At 63.7% G+C, this 21,986-nt stretch overlaps 2 protein-coding genes across 3 annotated transcripts; one reads left to right on the forward strand and one right to left on the reverse strand.

Annotated features, from left to right (window-relative positions):
* Positions 1-770: 770 nt before the first annotated feature.
* Positions 771-8,416, reverse strand: DDX51 (DEAD-box helicase 51). 2 transcript variants are annotated; one of them, XM_063646849.1, is made up of 15 exons: positions 8,113-8,416; positions 7,857-8,029; positions 6,883-7,033; positions 6,432-6,472; positions 6,274-6,345; positions 6,006-6,112; positions 5,654-5,762; positions 5,431-5,576; positions 4,987-5,176; positions 4,776-4,891; positions 4,579-4,695; positions 4,254-4,355; positions 4,016-4,079; positions 3,790-3,924; positions 771-3,454 (listed from the first exon to the last, which is right to left on the reverse strand). In XM_063646849.1, exons 1-15 carry the CDS (start codon positions 8,414-8,416, stop codon positions 3,428-3,430), a joined length of 1,854 nt encoding a protein of 617 aa, XP_063502919.1. In that variant the 3' UTR covers positions 771-3,427. The 2 variants fall into 2 exon arrangements, with proteins under 2 accessions (XP_063502919.1, XP_054300794.1); XM_054444819.2 differs by having other exon boundaries at positions 6,432-6,577.
* NOC4L (nucleolar complex associated 4 homolog) lies at positions 8,113-14,756 on the forward strand. The gene is made up of 15 exons (XM_054444821.2): positions 8,113-8,729; positions 8,978-9,098; positions 9,683-9,789; positions 11,394-11,501; positions 11,754-11,903; positions 12,001-12,100; positions 12,193-12,227; positions 12,732-12,782; positions 12,908-13,019; positions 13,261-13,321; positions 13,538-13,648; positions 13,764-13,924; positions 14,026-14,108; positions 14,372-14,485; positions 14,570-14,756. Exons 1-15 carry the CDS (start codon positions 8,613-8,615, stop codon positions 14,687-14,689), a joined length of 1,551 nt encoding a protein of 516 aa, XP_054300796.1. The 5' UTR covers positions 8,113-8,612; the 3' UTR covers positions 14,690-14,756.
* Positions 14,757-21,986: the final 7,230 nt, after the last annotated feature.

Below are 21,986 nucleotides of genomic sequence, written 5' to 3' on the forward strand. Positions count from 1 at the left end.
CTCCTCCCTATTCTGTGCTCCGTGAAGGTCGCAAAGAGCCCTCGAGGCCCAGCCACAGACGCCTGCCTGAGCCCTCAGCAGCTGGTGGCCCAGCAGGTGAGTGCCCACCATCCTGCCGCCCGCATGGCCCCGGCACACCCCTCCCCCCCCCCGCCTGGTCCCAACTGTCACCAACAGTTCTGTCCTGTTGCCCCTCCCACCTCTTCCTTTGTGTGCTCAGCTGCTGTCCCTCCCGCTCCTCTCCCTTCTCACATCTCAAAACTCTGGGGAAGGATCCAGGCCCCCGTGCCACTGTGGAAGGGCCGGGACGGGCCTGCCTGATGCGCTGCAGATGCCCTGGTGCCTGCTCCTCCTACCTCCCCGAGTGTGCCCGTGGTGCCCCTCCTCCCACCTCCCGAGTGCCCGTGGTGTCCGCTCCTCCGACCTCCCACGTGTTCCCTGGCGCCCGCTCCTCCCACCTCCTGAGTGTGCCCCGGTGCCTGCTCCTTCTACCTCACAAGTGTGCCCACGGTGCCCGCTCCTCCCACTTCCCACGTGTTCCCTGGCGCCCGCCCGCTCCTCCCACCTCCCGAGTGTGTGGCCAGGCCCACGTCTCACGTCTGTGAACCCAGCGGCACTGCGCCACTATCAATCCCCGATAAATGGCAATCATCCCGAAGCAGCCTTGTGGTCTGGGGTAAATACCAAGGTTCTTGGTCTCATGGCTGAGATTGAGGTCGCAGACACACACGCACGCACACACGCACGCACGCACACACACACACAGTGAGTTTGGAGCAGAAGTTTAATAAGCAAAAGGAAAGAACAGCTCTCCGTCGCAGAGGGGGCCTGAGCGGGTTGCCAAGTTGTAGTAAAGATGTCAAGATTTCTTTTTTCTTTTCCCCTCTGTCGCCAGGCTGGAGTGCAGTGGGGTGATCTTGGCCCACTGCAACCTCCACCTCCCGGGCAAGTGATTCTCCTGCCTCAGCCTCCTGAGTAGCTGGGACTCCAGGCACGTGCCACCATGCTCAGCTAAGTTTTGTATTTTTAGTAGAGATGAGGTTTCACCATGTTGGCCAGGATGGTCTCGATCTCCTGACCTCAGGTGATCCGCCCGCCTCGGCCTCCCAAAGTGCTGCGATTATAGGTGTGAGCCACCGCGCCCGGCCGGTCAAGGTTTTTATAAATGGGCTAGTGACGAGAGGTTAGAGGAGGGATGTCCTGTCCTCCCAGGACCCAAGGATTTAGCTGGGACAAGGTGTGCTATTTGTGTAGAGTTTCTATCAGACTCTTAGTCTGTGCTGCTCTGTGACGTTTTTCTGGGAGGGTCTCTGGGTCTGTTCCCAGACATCTTCTTGGGATTACAGGCACCCCTCACCGTCTGCTTTTAGCTTCCCTATCTTAGTGCGCCTAAGGTGACAGGAATGTGCTTATTAGGGTCCACTGTTTTACTGGGGCCCATTGTGGAAGTGTGAAGTTTGGTGATTACCCAGGAGACTCCCCCCGCACTCCTTCTGTGCCCGAGCTGTCTCATCTATGATTTACTGTCTGCTCTTTCTGGCTGCTTGTTGTGAGAAGAGAAGTGATTTTGAACTCAGAGGTTAGAAAAAGAGCTATTTTTCAGCTGCTTTTTGTTAAAAGGCAAGTTTTCTGCTGGGGACTGGCTTTACCCCATCTACCTAAATCATTTCTTTCTGCCTCCTGTAACAGTCGCCTTTATGTTCTGCTGGCATTTGTTTGAACACAGTCCACAGGTTCAGTGGTTGCATCTCTCATCAGCTGCCAGTACCCGTCCCAGACATTCTTTGCATCTAAGCTGAGGTCTGAATTGAGGGGGGTGGGCTGGTGTTTCCATCCTCACAACTCCGGTGAGCCGGGAGCCGGGTGTGGCCGTGGCCTGCATCTCCCTGGTGGTTAGTGATGTTGGCATCATCCACCTTTTTCAAACAAAGCGCTGGACTGACAGAATTCACACACTGTATCCACCCAGTCCATGGTTTTTAGTAAAAGGTTTAGAGGTGAGCAGCTATCAGCACAATCCAAGAACATTTTCATCATCCCCAAAACAAACCCACACACTGGCCACTGTGTCCCCAGCCCCAACCCCTGCTCACTCCCAGCCCCAGCACCCTTCAATGTCTGGCTGTGCCTGGGACACTCCCTATAGCCGGAGCCTTCCTTCACTTAGTGTCGGGTTCCGGAGCCTTCCTTCACTTAGTGTGGGGTTCCGGAGCCTTCCTTCACTTAGTGTGGGGTTCCGGAGCCTTCCTTCACTTAGTGTCGGGTTCCGGAGCCTTCCTTCACTTAATGTCGGGTTCCGGAGCCTTCCTTCACTTAGTGTCGGGTTCCGGAGCCTTCCTTCACTTAGTGTCGGGTTCCGGAGCCTTCCTTCACTTAGCGTCAGGTTCCGGGTTCATCCACGTGGTGCCTGTGCTGGTGCCTCGCTCCTTTTTCTCTCCTGGTGTGGATTTCCCACGTTTTATTCTCCATTCATCAGCTGATGGACATGTGGTTAGTTTCTAGATTTTGGCTACTGTGACCAATGCTGCTGAGAGATTTGTGTGCGTTTCTGTGTAGATACAGGTCTCACTGATCTGGGGTGTACAAGGTGCGTAGAAGAGGAGGTGCCGGGTCATGAGTGACTGCGTTTAACACCCCAAGGCTCTGCCCAGCTGTCTCCACGTGTGACCTTCCCACCAGCAATACGTGAGGTGTCCACTGAACAATCACAAGGTTCACAAATCTGGGGAGGGGAGTTTTTTTTTTTGACGGAGTCTCACTCTGTCACCCAGGCTGGAGTGCAGTGGCGCAGTCTTGGCTCACTGCAAACTCTGCCTCCCGGGTTCACACCATTCTCCTGCCTCAGCCTCCCGAGTAGCTGGGACTATAGGCGCCCACCACCACGCTCGCCTAATTTTTTTATTTTTTTTTTTTTGTATTTTTAGTAGAGATGGACTTTCACCGTGTTAGGAAGGATGGTCTTGATCTCCTGACCTCATGATCCACCTGCCTTGGCCTCCCAAAGTGCTGGAATTACAGGCATGAGCCACCACGCCTGGCCAAGAGCTTGATTTTTAACATTAGCTCAAGGTTAATCCCCCCAGCTCTCAGCCAAAAGCATGACAGGTGCCTGCGTCTGTTTGGGAGAAGCATGACAGGTGCCTGCGTCTGTTGGGGAGTACTTTTCACCGTTTTACTAAGGCTTCATCACCAGCGGCCATGCTGACCTTCGCACTGTGAAAGTGACAGACCCTAAAGTCTCCAGTCTGGGCGGGTGCTTGAGCTCTGACGCCCGGGCTGCCTGGCGCAGAGACCACGTGCTTGGGGAGGAAGGCTGTGTCCACTGGGGGATTCCTTTCCTCACATGCAGCATCCAGTGGTCAGCTCTGCTCTGGAAGGAGGGTCAGGGGGGTGAGCGCTCAGTCCCTCCGGCCCTCTGAGCCCCAGCCTAGGCCGCCCTCTGCTTGTGCTCTTCCTGTGGAGGAAAGGAGAGGGATCAGCACCACACACTCCATCCCCTCATCATCTGTGGGGCCCTGGGCTCTGCCCCTGGAACCCTGAGGACAGGAAGCCCTGTGCATGGCAGAAGCCAGGCCCTGGCCCCGCTGACAGCCCTCCCTGGGGCCAGGTGTTTCCACCACTGGTGCCCGGGGGCTCCCCGCCCTTGGGCCAGAAGCTCGAGGACAACTTGTGTGACCCTCTTTGCTTCTCTCTTTCCTCTTTTTTCCTCTTTTCTCCACGTGTGGTGACGACGCCCTCTCTGCAAACACCCTCCCCAGAGGGTTTCATGCCGGACTCTGGTGCCCTTACCTTGACGGACTCCTCCAGCTGGGACAGGGCCTCCTCGTACCGAGGAACCAGCGGCTGCAGCAGCTTGCTGGAGAGCTCGTGCCGCTGCAACTCAGGTGCCCCCGCTTCAGTCAGCATCCAGAGGAATCTCCTCTCCTGGAGGGAAGCTCATGGTGGAAGGGGGTTCTTGGGCCAGCCCCCTTAACACCCTCCAGCACCAGAAACTCCCAAGACCTCGCAGCCTCACCTGCACTTTCAGGAGCAGTGTGAAGGCCTGTCCAGTTTTCCCAGCACGGGCCGTCCTCCCAACCCTGGAATCAAACATGGCTATCTCCAGACTGGCCCCTGAGCCTTCAGGGGTCTGACGGAACGATGGCTTCTCTCCACACCAACCCCATCCACAGCAGGAAAGATGGTCCCACATACGACGCCCAGGAGCTCACAAAGCCCCAGACCCCCCCAGTGGCTTCTGCGCCAGTGCTCACCGGTGCACGTAAGTTCTCAGGTACTGGGGGGCGTCGTAGTTCACCACCAGCTCCACACCCTGCACATCGATGCCTCGGGCGGTGGCGTCCGTGCTGATGAGCCTGCCAGGACACACAGCATTGTGGGCCCGACGTGCCAGGAGCAGGGGCTGTGGCAGCACTGGCCGTGCGTGGGGCAGCTCAGGCCTTTCTGGGAACTGGCTGCCATGGAGCCGGGGCACAGGAAGCCAATTTGCAGAAGGAAGCACCTTTTAGAGTGCCCCAGGCTGACCCTGGAGGGGGCACCCCCACCCCACAGAGGCCTTGCCCCTGCCCAGGGACTCACAGCTGGATCTTCCCTTGTTCAAACTGCTTCAGGATCATTCTCCTCTGGCCAGGCCCGTAGCGCGAGGAGAACTCAGCCACGTCCACACCCCCAAAAGCTTGCACCAGCAGGAAGAGCCTAGGCAGAGAGAAGGCTGCAGCCAAGTAATGCTGGGACCAGAGGCTGCCTCTGCCGCCCCTGCCCAGCCGGGGCCTCACCTGTGGGAGTTCTCTCGGGAGTTAGTGAAGCAGAGAACCCGCGAGAAGCCCATCTCCAGGACCAGGTGCAGGACGACCAGCGGCTTAGAATTGAGGCTGCAGGGCACGTAGTGGTGCTACAGGGATGGCACGGGGTGGGGGTGGAGGTGAGGGTTGGTTAGGGGCCCCAGGCTCCCAGTGCAACCCTCTGCCCACACGGTATCCCACTCACCGTGAGCCCAACAGGGAAGGCATACTTCTCCGAATCCCCGTCCCCATCTGTATCTTCCAGGCCCCTGTGTGTCAGCCCTGTGGAGAAAAGCCGGGGCTGGTGGAGGCCCAACTGCTGCAGCTTTTCGGGGTTCTGGGTCAAAGTAGCTGAGAAGAGCAGCTTCTGCAGGGGCATCTGGGGACAGCAGGTGCTGGAAGAGAAGGGGGTGTTGCTGGCACCCTGCCAGCGGCTGCCCCGAGTCTCCAAGGAACAGGATTCCTCATGCTACACACTGTAGAGACTGCCGTGGACCAGGGGCAAGGTGGGTCCAGCTCACATGACAGAACGATGCAGTTCTGTGCACCAGAGCTCAAGCCAGCCTTATCTCTGGGCACTAAGGAAGGAGAGCTGTGTGCAGAGGCCTCTGCTCAGAGGAGGCCAGCACCTGGGCATGCTGCTGGATACCTGGCAGCTGTCACAGCCTGGGCCTGTCTTCGCTGGAACAGGGCACAGGGGTCCGCGGGGTCCTCGCTCTGGAAGGCGGCCGCCACCACCCGCGGCAGCCAGGACTGATGCATGCTGTCAATCATCCGGTCAGCCTCGTCGATGACCTGCAGGACACAGGGAGCCCGGGGCTGGGTGGCGCGGCCCTGAGCTCAAAGCCCAGGCCCCTGGGGCGGGGACCTACCAGGAAGCGGAGCTGCTGGAGGCTGAATCCTGGGGTCTGGTCGATGTGGTCCACCAGGCGGCCGGGGGTGGCTACCACGATGTCAGCCAAGCAGCGGTACCCATCAGCTCTACAGACCACAGAGCGGCTCAAGAGAAGGAAGCTTTCTCAGGGGCTTCCGGACAGCAAGACGCTGCCTCACCCCACAGCCCCGACTCCACCCTACATGGGAAGGGGGCGGGTGGGAGCTCCTCCTCTTCATGGAAACAGGCAGTTAAAGATGGTGGCCCCTCCTCTGCTCCCACGGTGCCTCAGGCCACCTGCAGGGCTGAGCAGGGACCCCCTGAAAGACCCGCACCCTGACACAACCTACGTTTTCTGGACGAGGCTCTCCTGCTCCTTGGCCAGAGACTTCTGTCCCGTAACCAGAGAGACTCTCAGAGGTGTGGCATCTGTGTAGATGTTGAAAACTTTGCTGACCTGCAAGAGAAGTCTGTCACTGGTCTGGAGGTAGCTGGTGACCCCTACTACAGCAAAAAGGACCCCAGATCTAGTCTGGGTCCCCCAGGGGCTGATCGCTGTGCACTCAGCAGGGAAGCTGAGGCCGGCGGTGCCACGCTCCAGGTCTAGGGTCTGCGTACCTGCTGGGCCAGCTCCTTGGTGGGCAGCACGACCAGGGCACGGATGTGGCAGACCACTCTTGACAGCAGGGCCTGAGAGGCAAGGGGTGCCTAAGTCAGCAAGGCTGTTATCTGCTCTCTGCACACCCACCGTAGAGAAAGGGGACCCTCACACAGACCTGCACCACAGGGATGACAAAGGCCAGTGTCTTCCCACTGCCTGTCGGGGCAGAAACACAGAGGTCACTAGGCCGGTAGCCGCCTCTGCCCACCAGAAACCCACAGGCCGCGCTCTCTAGGAGGGCGGGAATCACAGCTGCCTGTACTGGATGAGGAAAAGCGAGAGAGAAGTCGTGTTTACGCCTAGGCCTAGGCCTGCCCCTTCCCTGCCTGTGATCTGTGGGCTGGGCTGCTCTGCTGGAGGCCTGGGAACCACTCCCCAGAGGGATGGCACCAAGACCCAGAGGAACACCAGCCTCAGGAGACCCAAGTGGGAACCATGAGCTTGAGGGTGCTGAGACCACACTTGGCACCGACGTGGCAGGGACGCCTGACCCACGGCCACTCACAGCCTTGTGTGTGGGTGCCCAGGGAGGTGTTCCCTCAGCTGCCTGCCCGGGGCTGGAGCACCTGGAAAGTAGGACGAGATGCCGTGTGCCCGCAGCTGCTTCTGCAGGTCAGGATGGACCTCAGGGATGTCCTCGATAGGAACCAGGTCTTCGGTGACATTCTTTCTGACACAGCTAGGCTCAGTCAGCCACCTTGGCAGAAAAGGCTGGACCTGGCATCAAAAAGAAAGACCAGGTGAGCGCTTTCCAGGCTCTCGCGCAGAAGCCCAGGGTGGAAGAAGCTGGGGGAGGGAGGCTGGGGAAACCTCCTCTGCAGTCTCCAGCTCCTCCTCAGCCCCAGGATGCGCTTTCCATACCGCCTTCAGAGAAGTTAAACAGCAAAAGCAGATGCCACTCCCTGAGCAAACTCACCCCGTAGCCTCCCATCAACCCACAGTGGCACCCACCCTCCCGCAGCCAGGAGGTCCTGTGACCTGGCGCTCGCCTACCCCAGCCACGCCGGCGTCCCTGCCTCGAGGCCTCTGCCTGGCACCCCCCCAACCCCCAACCTTGACCTGGCTTCAAGTCTTTGCATCCCAACTCAAAGACAACCTCTTCCACCTGCCCTACCTAAGGGGCCCGAGCACTCCGCCAAACTTCTCGCTTTCTTCACCTGTCTCGCCGGAAATCTCTTTACCGAAAACCACCCGTGCTAAGCAAAACCACCAACGGTCAGGGGCTTGCAGAACGGCCTCTGACTTACTCCTGAGGTGGTGAGCGCATAGCAGGAAACCCCGCACGTTCACGCAAGCACATCCTGCAGGAGAACTGGCGCGGCGCGGCGGGAGAACAGGGGCAAGCCTAGCGGAGGAAACGGGAGCTCTGCACGTGCAGGATCCAGACCCCTAAGGGGATGAAACTGCAGGCCTGGCAGCGAGGCGCGGCTGTGACCCGGGAACATTCGCTGAACGAAACCTTCCCAGGCGACCGCCGCACTTAAGAATCCGCGCAGCCTACCCTCCCACGCCGACCACCCTCCCGCCCGCCGACGCTCACCTTCGGCGCCTTCCTCTTCCCGAACCCCCCCAGCACCAGGCCGGGGACCAGGGGTCCGGCCGCCTCCTCCAGGGCCCGTCCATCTAGGGCCGCCTCGGCGCTGGCGCTGCGCTCCCCCGGCGCCTCCTCGCTGCTCCCTGCGCTGGGCTCCCCTGGCGCCTCCTCGTTGCTTTCTGCGAGGCAGACACCCACCCGGCAGCGCGTCAGCACCGAGTCGCCGGCGCCCCGGAGGGAGCCCGCTCGCCCCGCGGCCCACCTGCGCCCGCGTCCTCGCCGTCCGCCTTCCGTCGCTTTCCCTGCGGCGCCTCCGGGCTCCCCGGCTCCGCGTCGTTCACCCGCCGCCGCCGCCGGGGCCGCCGTCGCCTCCTGGTCGCCGGCTCGGTCGGTGCAGCCGCCTCGGTCTTCGCGGGCTCCCGCTGCTGCTGCCGTTCGCGGGCCCGGCTCTGCAGCCGCTCGAGCAGCGCGCGGGCCCTGCCGTGCGCCCCGGCCTCCGCGTCCTCCGGCCCCGCCGCAGCTGCCGCATCGGGGCCCGGGTACCGCGCGACGTAGAACAGCGCCATGGCCAGCGGCACGCCTGGGACTCGGGCGTGGCGCGCGGCGATGACGTCGACGGCACGCCTGGGACTCGGGCTCCGCGAGAAAGATGGGGTGGGGGGGGCTACGGCGCGTAGAGATGACGACGGGCTCTACGCGCAGTGGTGACGTCACGGGAGCGCCGGCGGCTGGGAATCCGCGTTGTCTGGTGTTGGCGGCGGCATGGAGCGGGAGGCGGGTGCCGCGGGCGTTCGCCGGGCTCTGGGCCGCCGGCTGGAGGCGGTGCTGGCGAGCCGCAGTGAGGCCAACGCCGTGTTCGACATCCTGGCCGTGCTGCAGGTGGGCCTGGCGGCGTCGCAGGGCCGGGGTCGCGGCCCGGGAGCAGGACTTGAATGGGGGGTTGCGGCGGCAGGACCCCAGGAGGTTCCAAGCCGGCGTTGGAGGGTCAGGGCGGGAGGCGTGTGGGTCACGGGTCGGGGGTGACGGGGCTGGCGTCCCGAGGGGGAAGGGAACGGGTGGGGGACAGCCTAGGCAGGGGCGAAGGTGACAGTTCCCGGCTGGGCACCCTGCCGCCGCCTCTCCTGCAGTCTGAGGACCAGGAGGAGATCCAGGAAGCAGTCCGCACGTGCAGCCGTCTTTTTGGGGCCTTGCTGGAGCGGGGAGAGCTGTTTGTGGGCCAGCTGCCCTCTGAGGAGATGGTCATGACAGGTGAGTCCTGGAGGGCCCCGGGGCTGCTCTTCTCTTTCCGGGGGTCGGAGGGAGGCTTTGTCACCATGGGATGAGCGCCCCCAACCCTGGCACAGGCCGTGCAGGCTGGTGGGAGGACACACCAAGCCCACCGTGGAAGATGGATGGTGGCGTTGGGGCAGGGGTGACATGGGTGCCTTGCAGCTGAGTTTAGATGAACACTGGACAAGGTACGACTTTTTGTGTGCTTTGCACCGCTTTTGTAATTTAATGTTGGCTGATCTTGACACAGTCGCTTAAACTCGGAGCTTCCTTTATGTCCCTATCCTGAGGACATCAGGTCTTGGAGTAAAGTGAGGGGATGTGGATCCTGCTCCTGGCAGCTTGGCTGGGGCAGTCCTGGGGTAGGAGCTGCTCTTCCTGTTTGCAGGGCTCAGGGAATGTACTGGTCCCAGCACAGGTCTGGGGGCCATGGCGACTTGTTTCCACCTGCGGAGGCTGAGTAGAAGACAGTGGGAGGGTGGAGCCAGGCCTGAGATTTTGGGCTGGGCCCGGGGTGGCATATGTGGGCCTCATGTGGGCTGACAACCCTAACCTGTCTGCAGGGTCCCGGGGAGCCACACGGAAGTACAAGGTGTGGATGAGACACCGCTATCGCAGCTGCTGCAATCGCTTGGGAGAGCTCCTGGGCCACCCCTCCTTTCAGGTCAAGGTGGGTCATTGGGCTGGCCTCATCCTTGTCCATCCCCTGCACCCCCACTCCCAGGCTGTCCACAAAGCAGGGGTCTGGGCTTCTCACAATTGTCCAGAGAAAGCTGCTTCCTTCATGGGAGCGTCACCTTGTGTGTGTTCAGTCCCGTACAGAAACATGGTTATCGAGTCCTGTACTGAATATTGAAGAGGCAGAATCTGTGTTCACCTCCAGTGGCATCCATGGGGATCTCTGTGTTTGCATAGAGCACACACACCAAGCCTCGTGCCATTCCACAGATGTGTTTGCTCAGCCCACACTGTGGTCTGCAGCCATGGGAATGCATTATGAGCTTTCTTAAAATCTGTATTGAGGAATAACTGAGGCACAGTTTACCTTTTAAAGCTGACAAGTTAGTATCTGTTACTGTGTTCAGAGTTGTGCAGTGGTTACCACTATCCCAGAACAACTTTATCGCTCCGAAAAGAAATCCTGTACCAGTTAACATCGCTCCCATATCCCTCCTCTTTCCACACCCAGCACCAGGCAACCGCTAATTTACTTTCTGGGTCAGTAGGTTTGCTTTCTCTAGATGCTCCTCATAAGGGGGATCATACGGTATGTGGCTTCTTCCACTCATCAGCGTGTTCGAAGTTCGTTCTCTGTGGCTGAGTAGCATCCCGTCGTATAGCACAGCACGCGTTGCTCAGCTGCTCGTATGTTGCTGGGCATTTGGGTCGTTTCCAGCTTTGGCTGTTACGAACAGTGGACTGTGAACGTTCACGTCCACAAACTTTTGTTTATTTTGCTTGAATGTGCCTTATCAGTGGAATTACAAGGCCATACAGCAGCTGTGTGTTTAATGTTCTGAGGAACTACGAGACTGTTTTTCATAGCAGCTGCGCTATCTTACACTCCCCCGGCAGCATATGAGGGTTCCATACTCCACATCCTCGCCAACACGTCTGTCTCTAATTATAGCCAAGTTGCAGACTTTTAAATGTTGGGGAGATACCACATGAAAATAACCAGTTTCCACCTTCTCACAAAGAAATAATCAGTTCTGTCAACACTGGGGCCTAAGTTTGTTCATGTCTGCGATTGGCTGGAGGGAGAGTCAGGGACAGCTCGTGAGACAGCCGTGTGTGCCCGTCATCCCGCACGTGGCTCTTTTGCTTTGTGGTGTCATCTGCCCGGGCCCTGAAAGCACTGAGTTTGCCACCCTGAGATGAGAGCTTCCGAGCCTGGATCTGAGTTGGGCACCATGCTGGCATCACACGCCTGTGTTTTCACAGCTGTTCCCAAGGGTTATGGTGGCATTCCCATGATACAGGTGACGAGAGAGCAATTAGGTGGCCCATAAAGCAGACCTGGGCTGTGTGCCCTTCCTCTGCCAGACTGTCGTGAGCAGTGGATCTCTTTAACTCAAGATGTTGTCATCTCCATGTCATGGGTGGGACACGGAAGCCCAGAGTGGCATCTGGTGGCATGTGGAGCAAGAGAAGGCCTGGCCACCCTTTTCTCAGTTCTGGGCCTAGGTGTGAGGGGCTCCCTGACTGGGCTGAGCTCTGGGCCCATCCGTGGGGTTAGGGTGTCACAACCACCCTGCACTGCCCCCTTCCCAGGAGCTGGCCCTCAGCGCGCTCATGAAGTTCGTGCAGCTGGAAGGAGCGCACCCCCTGGAGAAGTCCAAGTGGGAAGGCAACTACCTGTTCCCCCGAGAGCTCTTCAAGGTGAGGGCCTTACTGGGGACTCCCAGAGGGCCTGGCTGGCTGGCCAGAGCCCAGGATGGCCCCGTAGTGGGGGCGGGGCCTGCTGAGCTGAGCCTGGCTGTTGGCTGGGACACTCCTGCGGTTCCTGTGCGTGTGGGTTGCCTCTCATGGCCCACCCAACCAGTAGGAGTGTGGGTGGGGCGGGGCTGCCTGCCTGGACCATGCTGGCCTGTGCTGGGCCGGACAGGGCTGCTCACTGGTCTTTGCCCCCAGCTGGTGGTGGGAGGCCTGCTCTCTCCTGAGGAGGACCAGAGCCTGCTCCTGTCCCAGTTCCGGGAGTACCTGGACTACGACGACACCCGCTACCACACCATGCAGGCAGCCATGGATGCTGTGGCCCGGGTCACTGGCCAGCACCCCGAGGTGAGCGATGGGGTCCTGTCGCCAGCATCATGCTGTTGCCTCGTGGGGAGGCAGGGACCGGGGGGCAGCATCCAGGCACTCAGGCCCAGCTCCACAGGTGCCCCCCGCCTTCTGGAACAATGCCTTCACGCTGCTGTCTGCCGTGAGCCTGCCCCGCCAGGAGCCCACTGTCTCCAGCTTCTATGTGAAGCGGGCGGGTGAGTGTGCTGAGAGTCAGGGGCGGACAGGGCTGGGCCTTGGTCTGCCTCTCCTGCGGGTCAGGTGACCTTTGTCCTCGCTTTCCCTGCAGAGCTGTGGGACACCTGGAAGGTCGCTCACCTGAAGGTGAGTTGCTTCTGGAGAGCCGGGCACCCTCCCGGGTTTGGGGGTGTGTGTGGGGTGCATGTGAGACCCCGTGGAGGCTGCCACCTTCCTCACCAGAGGAAATTTCCAGGGTACAGGTGGCAGCTCACACGGCCACTGGGTCACTCAAAGTGTGGGAGGTGACGAGGCCTATGAACTCGGGGCCCTCCCTTGGGTCAAAGGCCACCGCCTCCTCTCAGAGTCTGAAGCCTCTGGTGCCACCTGTGGGCCCCGTGGGCTGTGTTGGGCGCAGCCCCCTCTTGGCCCTCATCTTGCCAAAGCTTCTTTCCTGGCTGTTCTGAGACTCCAGCCTTGAGGGTGAGGCGTTCCTGACTTGAATGGGGACAGAAAGAGGGAAGGCAGGGTCAGAAGAGTGGAGAGCAGGCTTGTGTTGGCTCAGGCTGGGCTTCGGGGTGCCCTGGCAGCTGCTCAGGCTCTGGGTCTGGGGTGGGGAGGGCGGCGAGTGCAGTCTGGACCCTGTTGCAGGAGCACAGGAGGGCTTTCCAGGGCATGTGGCTCAGCTTCCTCAAGCACAAGGTAGGGCCAGGCCAGGGGGCGGGGGCGGGGGCGGCGTCCGTGTCTTCCCAAGGGCGGAGGTCTCACCCCGACCTGCCGGCCCCCGCCCAGCCGCCCCTCACCCCGACCTGCTGGTCCCCGCCCAGCTGCCCCTCAGCCTCTACAAGAAGGTGCTGCTGATTGTGCATGACGCCATCCTGCCGCAGCTGGCCCAGCCCACGCTCATGATCGACTTCCTCACCCGCGCCTGCGATCTCGGTGAGTGGGGCGCCTCGCTCTCACCCCCAGCCCCCACCCCACTGCACCTCTTCCCTGATCCCACAGCCTCCACCCCCCACTCCCCTGCCCTGCATGTGGTCTCCAGCTTTGTGTCCGTGGGGGCTGTGGGAGGGGACAGCAGGGGCAGAGGCCACACTCCACAGACTTACACTCAGCGTGGGCAAGGGGTGGGGTGGGAGTGAGGTCACTGCAGCTCCAGCCTGTGTCTGTCTGTCTGCAGGGGGGGCCCTCAGCCTCTTGGCCTTGAACGGGCTGTTCATCTTGATTCACAAACACAACCTGTGAGTGTCGCCAGGAGTGCAGGTCTTCTCCCCAGTCCGCCCAGCCCTGCTGCTCTGTCCCCTTCTCACCCTGCCCCACGGGGTCCCCACTCTCCTCACAGGCCGTGGTGTTGGAGCCCCTGGGCGGGAGGAAGGGGTGCCGAGTGAGACCCTGGCCTTGGAGGCCTCAGTTCCCGGGCCCTGCTCCATCCACTGCTCCTTTCCCCCGGCCCGCAGGGAGTACCCCGACTTCTACCGGAAGCTCTACGGCCTCCTGGACCCCTCTGTCTTTCACGTCAAGTACCGCGCCCGCTTCTTCCATCTGGCTGACCTCTTCCTGTCCTCTTCGTGAGTACCAGGGCACCTGGCTCTGCCCTGCTCTGTGCGGCTGTAGCCTGGGGCCCGGGGAGGGTGGCGGGGGCTCGCAGTCCGGGCCCTGTCTCACAACCACTGCCCTGCCCAGCCACCTCCCCGCTTATCTGGTGGCCGCCTTCGCCAAGCGGCTGGCCCGCCTGGCCCTGACGGCTCCCCCTGAGGCCCTGCTCATGGTCCTGCCTTTCATCTGTAACCTGCTGCGGCGGCACCCTGCCTGCCGGGTCCTCGTGCACCGTCCACACGGCCCTGGTGAGTTGCGGGGCCCTCGGAGGCTGGGCTGGAGCTGGGGCGGGGGTGCCTGGTGCCCTGCGGAGGTGGACGGCAGACAAGGGCCCGCGTCTCATTCCTAGAGCTGGACGCCGACCCCTATGACCCTGGAGAGGAGGACCCAGCCCAGAGCCGGGCCTTGGAGAGCTCCCTGTGGGAGCTTCAGGTGAGGGCGCTGCTGCCACGCCCTGGGGCCTCCCGAGCCATCCTTCGGCCCCTTAGAAAGCCCAGCTCCCCATGCCACCTCCCGCATAGCCTCATGTTGCGTCCCCAGCTGGCCACCTGGGTTTGTGGGTGCTTGGTGCTTGGCCTTCTCACATAGCTCTGCCCCGACCCCGCCTGCTCTGGCTGGGGGCACAGGGAGGCCATGGCTGGGGGCGCAGGGCGGGGGCCTGGGGCAGCTGCCCCTTAACCGCTCTGCTGTCCCAGGCCCTCCAGCGCCACTACCACCCTGAGGTGTCCAAAGCCGCCAGCGTCATCAACCAGGCCCTGACCATGCCTGAGGTCAGCATCGCGCCGCTGCTGGAGCTCACGGCCTACGAGGTGCGGAACTAGGCCGGGGTGTGAGGGTCTGGGCCACAGGGCGCTGAGCCAAGCCTGAGAGCCGCGGTTCTTTGTCCTTTGCAGATCTTTGAGCGGGACCTGAAGAAGAAGGGGCCCGAGCCGGTGCCGCTGGAGTTTATCCCAGCCCAGGGCCTGCTGGGACGGCCGGGCGAACTCTGTGCCCAGCACTTCACACTCAGCTGACCCCAGCCCACCTGTGAATAAATCTCAGCTGACCCCGGCCCACCTGTGAATAAATGTTTTTGCAGGAGAACGGCTCAGGGAGTGTGGACCAGGGCGGCTGGATGCCTCTGCCAGGCCGAGGGCCTCACATGTGCCCGATCCCACCAGGCACATGGTAAAGTGAGGCCCCTGCCAGCTCCACAGCCTGGGAGGGGATGGTGGGGAACCTGAGACGTGGTCTTTCCCAGGGCCTCCAGCCCACTAGTGTCACAGGTTACCCGGCCTCCCTCACCCCCTGGCCCCAGTGACCTCCCTGTTGCAGAGCTTGGGGCCTCTGCTGAGGTTCCACTCCAGACACCTGGGAGGTAGTGGGGTGGGGGGGTTCTCTCTGCCTGGGTCAGTTGTGGCGGGAGGCGTGTGTGGTGGTGTATATGGGTATGGTGTGTGTGGGAGTGAGGGGAGGTGGTGTGAGTGGGGGGGTCAGTGTGACTGGGAGGAGTTTGGGAGTTTGTGAGTAGGGGGTGTTGGTGTGAGGGGAGAGTTGGTGTGAATGGGGGGGTTGGTGTGAGTGGGGGGTGGGTTAGGATTAGTGTGAGTGGGGGGTGAGTTTGAGTGGGGAGTGGGCGTGAGTCGGGGGTTCCTGTGAGTGTCAGCATCCCACCCTGGCTGTGTCCTGCCAATCTGGCCTTTGTTCTGGGAGCCCCGTGAGGCCCCAGGCGGATGGTGCGTGGAGTTCCGGGCGGGTGCTGCGTGGAGTTCCGGGCGGGTGCTGCGTGGAGTTCCGGGCGGGTGCTGCGTGCAGTTCCGGGCGGGTGCTGCGTGGAGTTCCGGGCGGGTGCTGCGTGGAGTTCCGGGCGGGTGCTGCGTGGAGTTCCGGGCGGGTGCTGCGTGGAGTTCCGGGCGGGTGCTGCGTGCAGTTCCGGGCGGGTGCTGCGTGGAGTTCCGGGCGGGTGCTGCGTGGAGTTCCGGGCGGGTGCTGCGTGCAGTTCCGGGCGGGTGCTGCGTGGAGTTACAGGCAGCGCCTGGGCTCCTCTGGAGTTCCCTGCCCCCATCCCCGTGGGAGGGCCTGGTCCGGCTGCAGTGGAGTTTCCCCCGCTGTGGGAGGCGCTGGTCCGGCTGCAGTGGAGTTTCCCCCGCTGTGGGAGGCGCTGGTCCGGCTGCAGTGGAGTTTCCCCCGCTGTGGGAGGCGCTGGTCCGGCTGCAGTGGAGTTTCCCCCGCTGTGGGAGGCGCTGGTCCGGCTGCAGTGGAGTTTCCCCCGCTGTGGGAGGCGCTGGTCCGGCTGCAGTGGAGTTTCCCCCGCTGTGGGAGGGCCTGGTCCGGCTGCAGTGGAGTTTCCCCCGCTGTGGGAGGCGCTGGTCCGGCTGCAGTGGAGTTTCCCCCGCTGTGGGAGGCGCTGGTCCGGCTGCAGTGGAGTTTCCCCCGCTGTGGGAGGCGCTGGTCCGGCTGCAGTGGAGTTTCCCCCGCTGTGGGAGGCGCTGGTCCGGCTGCAGTGGAGTTTCCCCCGCTGTGGGAGGCGCTGGTCCGGCTGCAGTGGAGTTTCTCCCGCTGTGGGAGGCGCTGGTCCGGCTGCAGTGGAGTTTCCCCCGCTGTGGGAGGCGCTGGTCCGGCTGCAGTGGAGTTTCCCCCGCTGTGGGAGGCGCTGGTCCGGCTGCAGTGGAGTTTCCCCCGCTGTGGGAGGCGCTGGTCCGGCTGCAGTGGAGTTTCCCCCGCTGTGGGAGGCGCTGGTCCGGCTGCAGTGGAGTTTCTCCCGCTGTGGGAGGCGCTGGTCCGGCTGCAGTGGAGTTTCTCCCGCTGTGGGAGGCGCTGGTCCGGCTGCAGTGGAGTTTCCCCCGCTGTGGGAGGCGCTGGTCCGGCTGCAGTGGAGTTTCCCCCGCTGTGGGAGGCGCTGGTCCGGCTGCAGTGGAGTTTCCCCCGCTGTGGGAGGCGCTGGTCCGGCTGCAGTGGAGTTTCCCCCGCTGTGGGAGGCGCTGGTCCGGCTGCAGTGGAGTTTCTCCCGCTGTGGGAGGGCCTGGTCCGGCTGCAGTGGAGTTTCTCCCGCTGTGGGAGGGCCTGGTCCGGCTGCAGTGGAGTTTCCCCCGCTGTGGGAGGGCCTGGTCCGGCTGCAGTGGAGTTTCCCCCGCTGTGGGAGGCGCTGGTCCGGCTGCAGTGGAGTTTCCCCCGCTGTGGGAGGCGCTGGTCCGGCTGCAGTGGAGTTTCCCCCGCTGTGGGAGGGCCTGGTCCGGCTGCAGTGGAGTTTCCCCCGCTGTGGGAGGCCTGGTCCGGCTGCAGTGGAGTTTCCCCCGCTGTGGGAGGCGCTGGTCCGGCTGCAGTGGAGTTTCTCCCGCTGTGGGAGGGCCTGGTCCGGCTGCAGTGGAGTTTCTCCCGCTGTGGGAGGCGCTGGTCCGGCTGCAGTGGAGTTTCCCCCGCTGTGGGAGGGCCTGGTCCGGCTGCAGTGGAGTTTCCCCCGCTGTGGGAGGCGCTGGTCCGGCTGCAGTGGAGTTTCCCCCGCTGTGGGAGGCGCTGGTCCGGCTGCAGTGGAGTTTCCCCCGCTGTGGGAGGCGCTGGTCCGGCTGCAGTGGAGTTTCCCCCGCTGTGGGAGGCGCTGGTCCGGCTGCAGTGGAGTTTCCCCCGCTGTGGGAGGCGCTGGTCCGGCTGCAGTGGAGTTTCCCCCGCTGTGGGAGGGCCTGGTCCGGCTGCAGTGGAGTTTCTCCCGCTGTGGGAGGGCCTGGTCCGGCTGCAGTGGAGTTTCTCCCGCTGTGGGAGGCGCTGGTCCGGCTGCAGTGGAGTTTCCCCCGCTGTGGGAGGCCTGGTCCGGCTGCAGTGGAGTTTCTCCCGCTGTGGGAGGCCTGGTCCGGCTGCAGTGGAGTTTCTCCCGCTGTGGGAGGCGCTGGTCCAGCTGCAGTGGAGTTTCCCCCGCTGTGGGAGGCGCTGGTCCGGCTGCAGTGGAGTTTCCCCCGCTGTGGGAGGCGCTGGTCCGGCTGCAGTGGAGTTTCTCCCGCTGTGGGAGGCGCTGGTCCGGCTGCAGTGGAGTTTCTCCCGCTGTGGGAGGCGCTGGTCCGGCTGCAGTGGAGTTTCCCCCGCTGTGGGAGGCGCTGGTCCGGCTGCAGTGGAGTTTCCCCCGCTGTGGGAGGCGCTGGTCCGGCTGCAGTGGAGTTTCCCCCGCTGTGGGAGGCGCTGGTCCGGCTGCAGTGGAGTTTCTCCCGCTGTGGGAGGGCCTGGTCCGGCTGCAGTGGAGTTTCTCCCGCTGTGGGAGGGCCTGGTCCGGCTGCAGTGGAGTTTCCCCCGCTGTGGGAGGGCCTGGTCCGGCTGCAGTGGAGTTTCCCCCGCTGTGGGAGGCGCTGGTCCGGCTGCAGTGGAGTTTCCCCCGCTGTGGGAGGCGCTGGTCCGGCTGCAGTGGAGTTTCCCCCGCTGTGGGAGGGCCTGGTCCGGCTGCAGTGGAGTTTCCCCCGCTGTGGGAGGCCTGGTCCGGCTGCAGTGGAGTTTCCCCCGCTGTGGGAGGCGCTGGTCCGGCTGCAGTGGAGTTTCTCCCGCTGTGGGAGGGCCTGGTCCGGCTGCAGTGGAGTTTCCCCCGCTGTGGGAGGGCCTGGTCCGGCTGCAGTGGAGTTTCCCCCGCTGTGGGAGGCGCTGGTCCGGCTGCAGTGGAGTTTCCCCCGCTGTGGGAGGCGCTGGTCCGGCTGCAGTGGAGTTTCCCCCGCTGTGGGAGGCGCTGGTCCGGCTGCAGTGGAGTTTCCCCCGCTGTGGGAGGCGCTGGTCCGGCTGCAGTGGAGTTTCCCCCGCTGTGGGAGGGCCTGGTCCGGCTGCAGTGGAGTTTCTCCCGCTGTGGGAGGGCCTGGTCCGGCTGCAGTGGAGTTTCTCCCGCTGTGGGAGGCGCTGGTCCGGCTGCAGTGGAGTTTCCCCCGCTGTGGGAGGCCTGGTCCGGCTGCAGTGGAGTTTCTCCCGCTGTGGGAGGCCTGGTCCGGCTGCAGTGGAGTTTCTCCCGCTGTGGGAGGCGCTGGTCCAGCTGCAGTGGAGTTTCCCCCGCTGTGGGAGGCGCTGGTCCGGCTGCAGTGGAGTTTCCCCCGCTGTGGGAGGCCTGGTCCGGCTGCAGTGGAGTTTCCCCCGCTGTGGGAGGCGCTGGTCCGGCTGCAGTGGAGTTTCCCCCGCTGTGGGAGGCGCTGGTCCGGCTGCAGTGGAGTTTCTCCCGCTGTGGGAGGCGCTGGTCCGGCTGCAGTGGAGTTTCTCCCGCTGTGGGAGGCGCTGGTCCGGCTGCAGTGGAGTTTCCCCCGCTGTGGGAGGCGCTGGTCCGGCTGCAGTGGAGTTTCCCCCGCTGTGGGAGGCGCTGGTCCGGCTGCAGTGGAGTTTCCCCCGCTGTGGGAGGCGCTGGTCCGGCTGCAGTGGAGTTTCCCCCGCTGTGGGAGGGCCTGGTCCGGCTGCAGTGGAGTTTCCCCCGCTGTGGGAGGGCCTGGTCCGGCTGCAGTGGAGTTTCCCCCGCTGTGGGAGGGCCTGGTCCGGCTGCAGTGGAGTTTCCCCCGCTGTGGGAGGCCTGGTCCGGCTGCAGTGGAGTTTCCCCCGCCGTGGGAGGGCCTGGTCCGGCTGCAGTGGAGTTTCCCCCGCCGTGGGAGGGCCTGGTCCGGCTGCAGTGGAGTTTCTCCCGCTGTGGGAGGCGCTGGTCCGGCTGCAGTGGAGTTTCTCCCGCTGTGGGAGGCGCTGGTCCGGCTGCAGTGGAGTTTCCCCCGCTGTGGGAGGCGCTGGTCCGGCTGCAGTGGAGTTTCCCCCGCTGTGGGAGGGCCTGGTCCGGCTGCAGTGGAGTTTCTCCCGCTGTGGGAGGCGCTGGTCCGGCTGCAGTGGAGTTTCCCCCGCTGTGGGAGGCGCTGGTCCGGCTGCAGTGGAGTTTCTCCCGCTGTGGGAGGGCCTGGTCCGGCTGCAGTGGAGTTTCCCCCGCTGTGGGAGGCGCTGGTCCGGCTGCAGTGGAGTTTCCCCCGCTGTGGGAGGGCCTGGTCCGGCTGCAGTGGAGTTTCTCCCGCTGTGGGAGGCGCTGGTCCGGCTGCAGTGGAGTTTCTCCCGCTGTGGGAGGCGCTGGTCCGGCTGCAGTGGAGTTTCCCCCGCTGTGGGAGGGCCTGGTCCGGCTGCAGTGGAGTTTCCCCCGCTGTGGGAGGCGCTGGTCCGGCTGCAGTGGAGTTTCTCCCGCTGTGGGAGGCGCTGGTCCGGCTGCAGTGGAGTTTCCCCCGCTGTGGGAGGGCCTGGTCCGGCTGCAGTGGAGTTTCCCCCGCTGTGGGAGGCCTGGTCCGGCTGCAGTGGAGTTTCTCCCGCTGTGGGAGGCGCTGGTCCGGCTGCAGTGGAGTTTCCCCCGCTGTGGGAGGCGCTGGTCCGGCTGCAGTGGAGTTTCTCCCGCTGTGGGAGGGCCTGGTCCGGCTGCAGTGGAGTTTCCCCCGCTGTGGGAGGCGCTGGTCCGGCTGCAGTGGAGTTTCCCCCGCTGTGGGAGGGCCTGGTCCGGCTGCAGTGGAGTTTCCCCCGCTGTGGGAGGCGCTGGTCCGGCTGCAGTGGAGTTTCCCCCGCTGTGGGAGGCGCTGGTCCGGCTGCAGTGGAGTTTCTCCCGCTGTGGGAGGCGCTGGTCCGGCTGCAGTGGAGTTTCCCCCGCTGTGGGAGGCGCTGGTCCGGCTGCAGTGGAGTTTCCCCCGCTGTGGGAGGCGCTGGTCCGGCTGCAGTGGAGTTTCCCCCGCTGTGGGAGGGCCTGGTCCGGCTGCAGTGGAGTTTCCCCCGCTGTGGGAGGCGCTGGTCCGGCTGCAGTGGAGTTTCCCCCGCTGTGGGAGGGCCTGGTCCGGCTGCAGTGGAGTTTCTCCCGCTGTGGGAGGCGCTGGTCCGGCTGCAGTGGAGTTTCTCCCGCTGTGGGAGGCGCTGGTCCGGCTGCAGTGGAGTTTCTCCCGCTGTGGGAGGCGCTGGTCCGGCTGCAGTGGAGTTTCCCCCGCTGTGGGAGGGCCTGGTCCGGCTGCAGTGGAGTTTCCCCCGCTGTGGGAGGCGCTGGTCCGGCTGCAGTGGAGTTTCCCCCGCTGTGGGAGGCGCTGGTCCGGCTGCAGTGGAGTTTCTCCCGCTGTGGGAGGGCCTGGTCCGGCTGCAGTGGAGTTTCCCCCGCTGTGGGAGGGCCTGGTCCGGCTGCAGTGGAGTTTCCCCCGCTGTGGGAGGACCTGGTCCGGCTGCAGTACAGCCTTGTTATTGGGGTGTTTATTTTTAGGGGACCAAATTTATACCAAACACACTAGTTTTTTGTCTACACAGTGACCCCCAATTTCCTTTTAACAGTCTGCTTATTCGAGGACAGAGGGTGGGACGAGGCACTGGAACGGAGCTTGGTGTGCGTGGGTGTGGCTGGGGAGAGCGGGGGGTGCCTTGGCCGTGGCTTGGGGGCATCATCCTGCTGGCCCAACATTGGCCCAGACCCTCCGTGTGCCCAGCAGGGGTTTGGGGAGCAGAGTGATGCCGCGGCTTGGGGGCGTCACCCTGCTGGCCCAGCATTGGCCGGGGACCCTCCGTGTGCCCAGCAGGGTTTTGGGGGGCAGAGTGATGGTGGAGACGGTGCCCCTGCTCCCAGCATCCCCTTGGCTGCTTCTCTCTGCCCCAGCGGGCTCCTCAAGTGAACTGGCTCTTGCCCCAGGGCCTTCGCACCAGCCACAGCTGTGGCCTCTGCTGCTTTTCCCTGTGTTGCCCTGGTTTGAACGCCCCCGCCCCGTCCCCCTGGGAGGCCTTCCCTGATACCCTGTGCGTAGTAGTCCTGCACAGGCGCCCCTCCTTCCCTGTCCCGCCTGAGCCCCCTCAGCACTCCGGCCGCAGCAGGGCAGGCAGGGCCTGGCCTCTTGCTGTGTCCCAGGCAGCCTGTCACACCAGGTACACTCCAGAGCCCTGGCCCCCTCTCCACGCCCTCCCAGGGCTCCTGGGGCAGGGCTGGGCCGAAGGTGCTGGCGTCCTGAGCTCATGCGGCCACCAGAGGCCACTGCAGCCTTGCCCAGGCCTGCGGCGCCTGAGCTGCCCTGCCAGGTTCACCTCGCCAGGCTCTGCAGTATTTCCCGCTCGGATTCAGCCAGGGCCTCCCTCCTGACATCACGGAGGGTTTGTACTGGGCTGTTAGGCGGATCTCGGATGATGGGCGAGGCCAGGAGGAGAGTGAAAGCGCCTCCGAGTCAGCCAGGCTTGGATCCTGTCATCCGAGGGGCTCTGTGTCTGGCAATGTCCACGTAACCATGTTCGGTCCTCTGCTCCCTGTGTTCCCCGCGTGAGCAGGGCATGAACAGGGACCTCCTTCACCGCCCGAGGTCCCCTCTTCCTGGCTGGCGACCCCCATCCCTGAGAGCACGGGGACGTCCCCTA

The sequence above is a fragment of the Pongo pygmaeus genome, chromosome 10, assembly GCF_028885625.2.
Source record: "Pongo pygmaeus isolate AG05252 chromosome 10, NHGRI_mPonPyg2-v2.0_pri, whole genome shotgun sequence".
Lineage (NCBI taxonomy): Eukaryota > Metazoa > Chordata > Mammalia > Primates > Hominidae > Pongo > Pongo pygmaeus.

Coding starts and splice junctions, on each gene's coding strand:
- DDX51 (XM_054444819.2), bottom strand. CDS start 8,416: ATGGCGCTGTTCTACGTCGCGCGGTACCCGGGCCCCGATGCGGCAGCT. Junction 4,892..4,986: donor CCTTCCCTGTTGGGCTCACG/GTGAGTGGGATA, acceptor CCATCCCTGTAG/CACCACTACGTGCCCTGCAG. Junction 4,356..4,578: donor GAACAAGGGAAGATCCAGCT/GTGAGTCCCTGG, acceptor GTGTCCTGGCAG/GCTCATCAGCACGGACGCCA.
- NOC4L (XM_054444821.2), top strand. CDS start 8,613: ATGGAGCGGGAGGCGGGTGCCGCGGGCGTTCGCCGGGCTCTGGGCCGC. Junction 9,790..11,393: donor ACCCCTCCTTTCAGGTCAAG/GTGGGTCATTGG, acceptor CCCCCTTCCCAG/GAGCTGGCCCTCAGCGCGCT. Junction 14,109..14,371: donor GCTCCCTGTGGGAGCTTCAG/GTGAGGGCGCTG, acceptor CTGCTGTCCCAG/GCCCTCCAGCGCCACTACCA.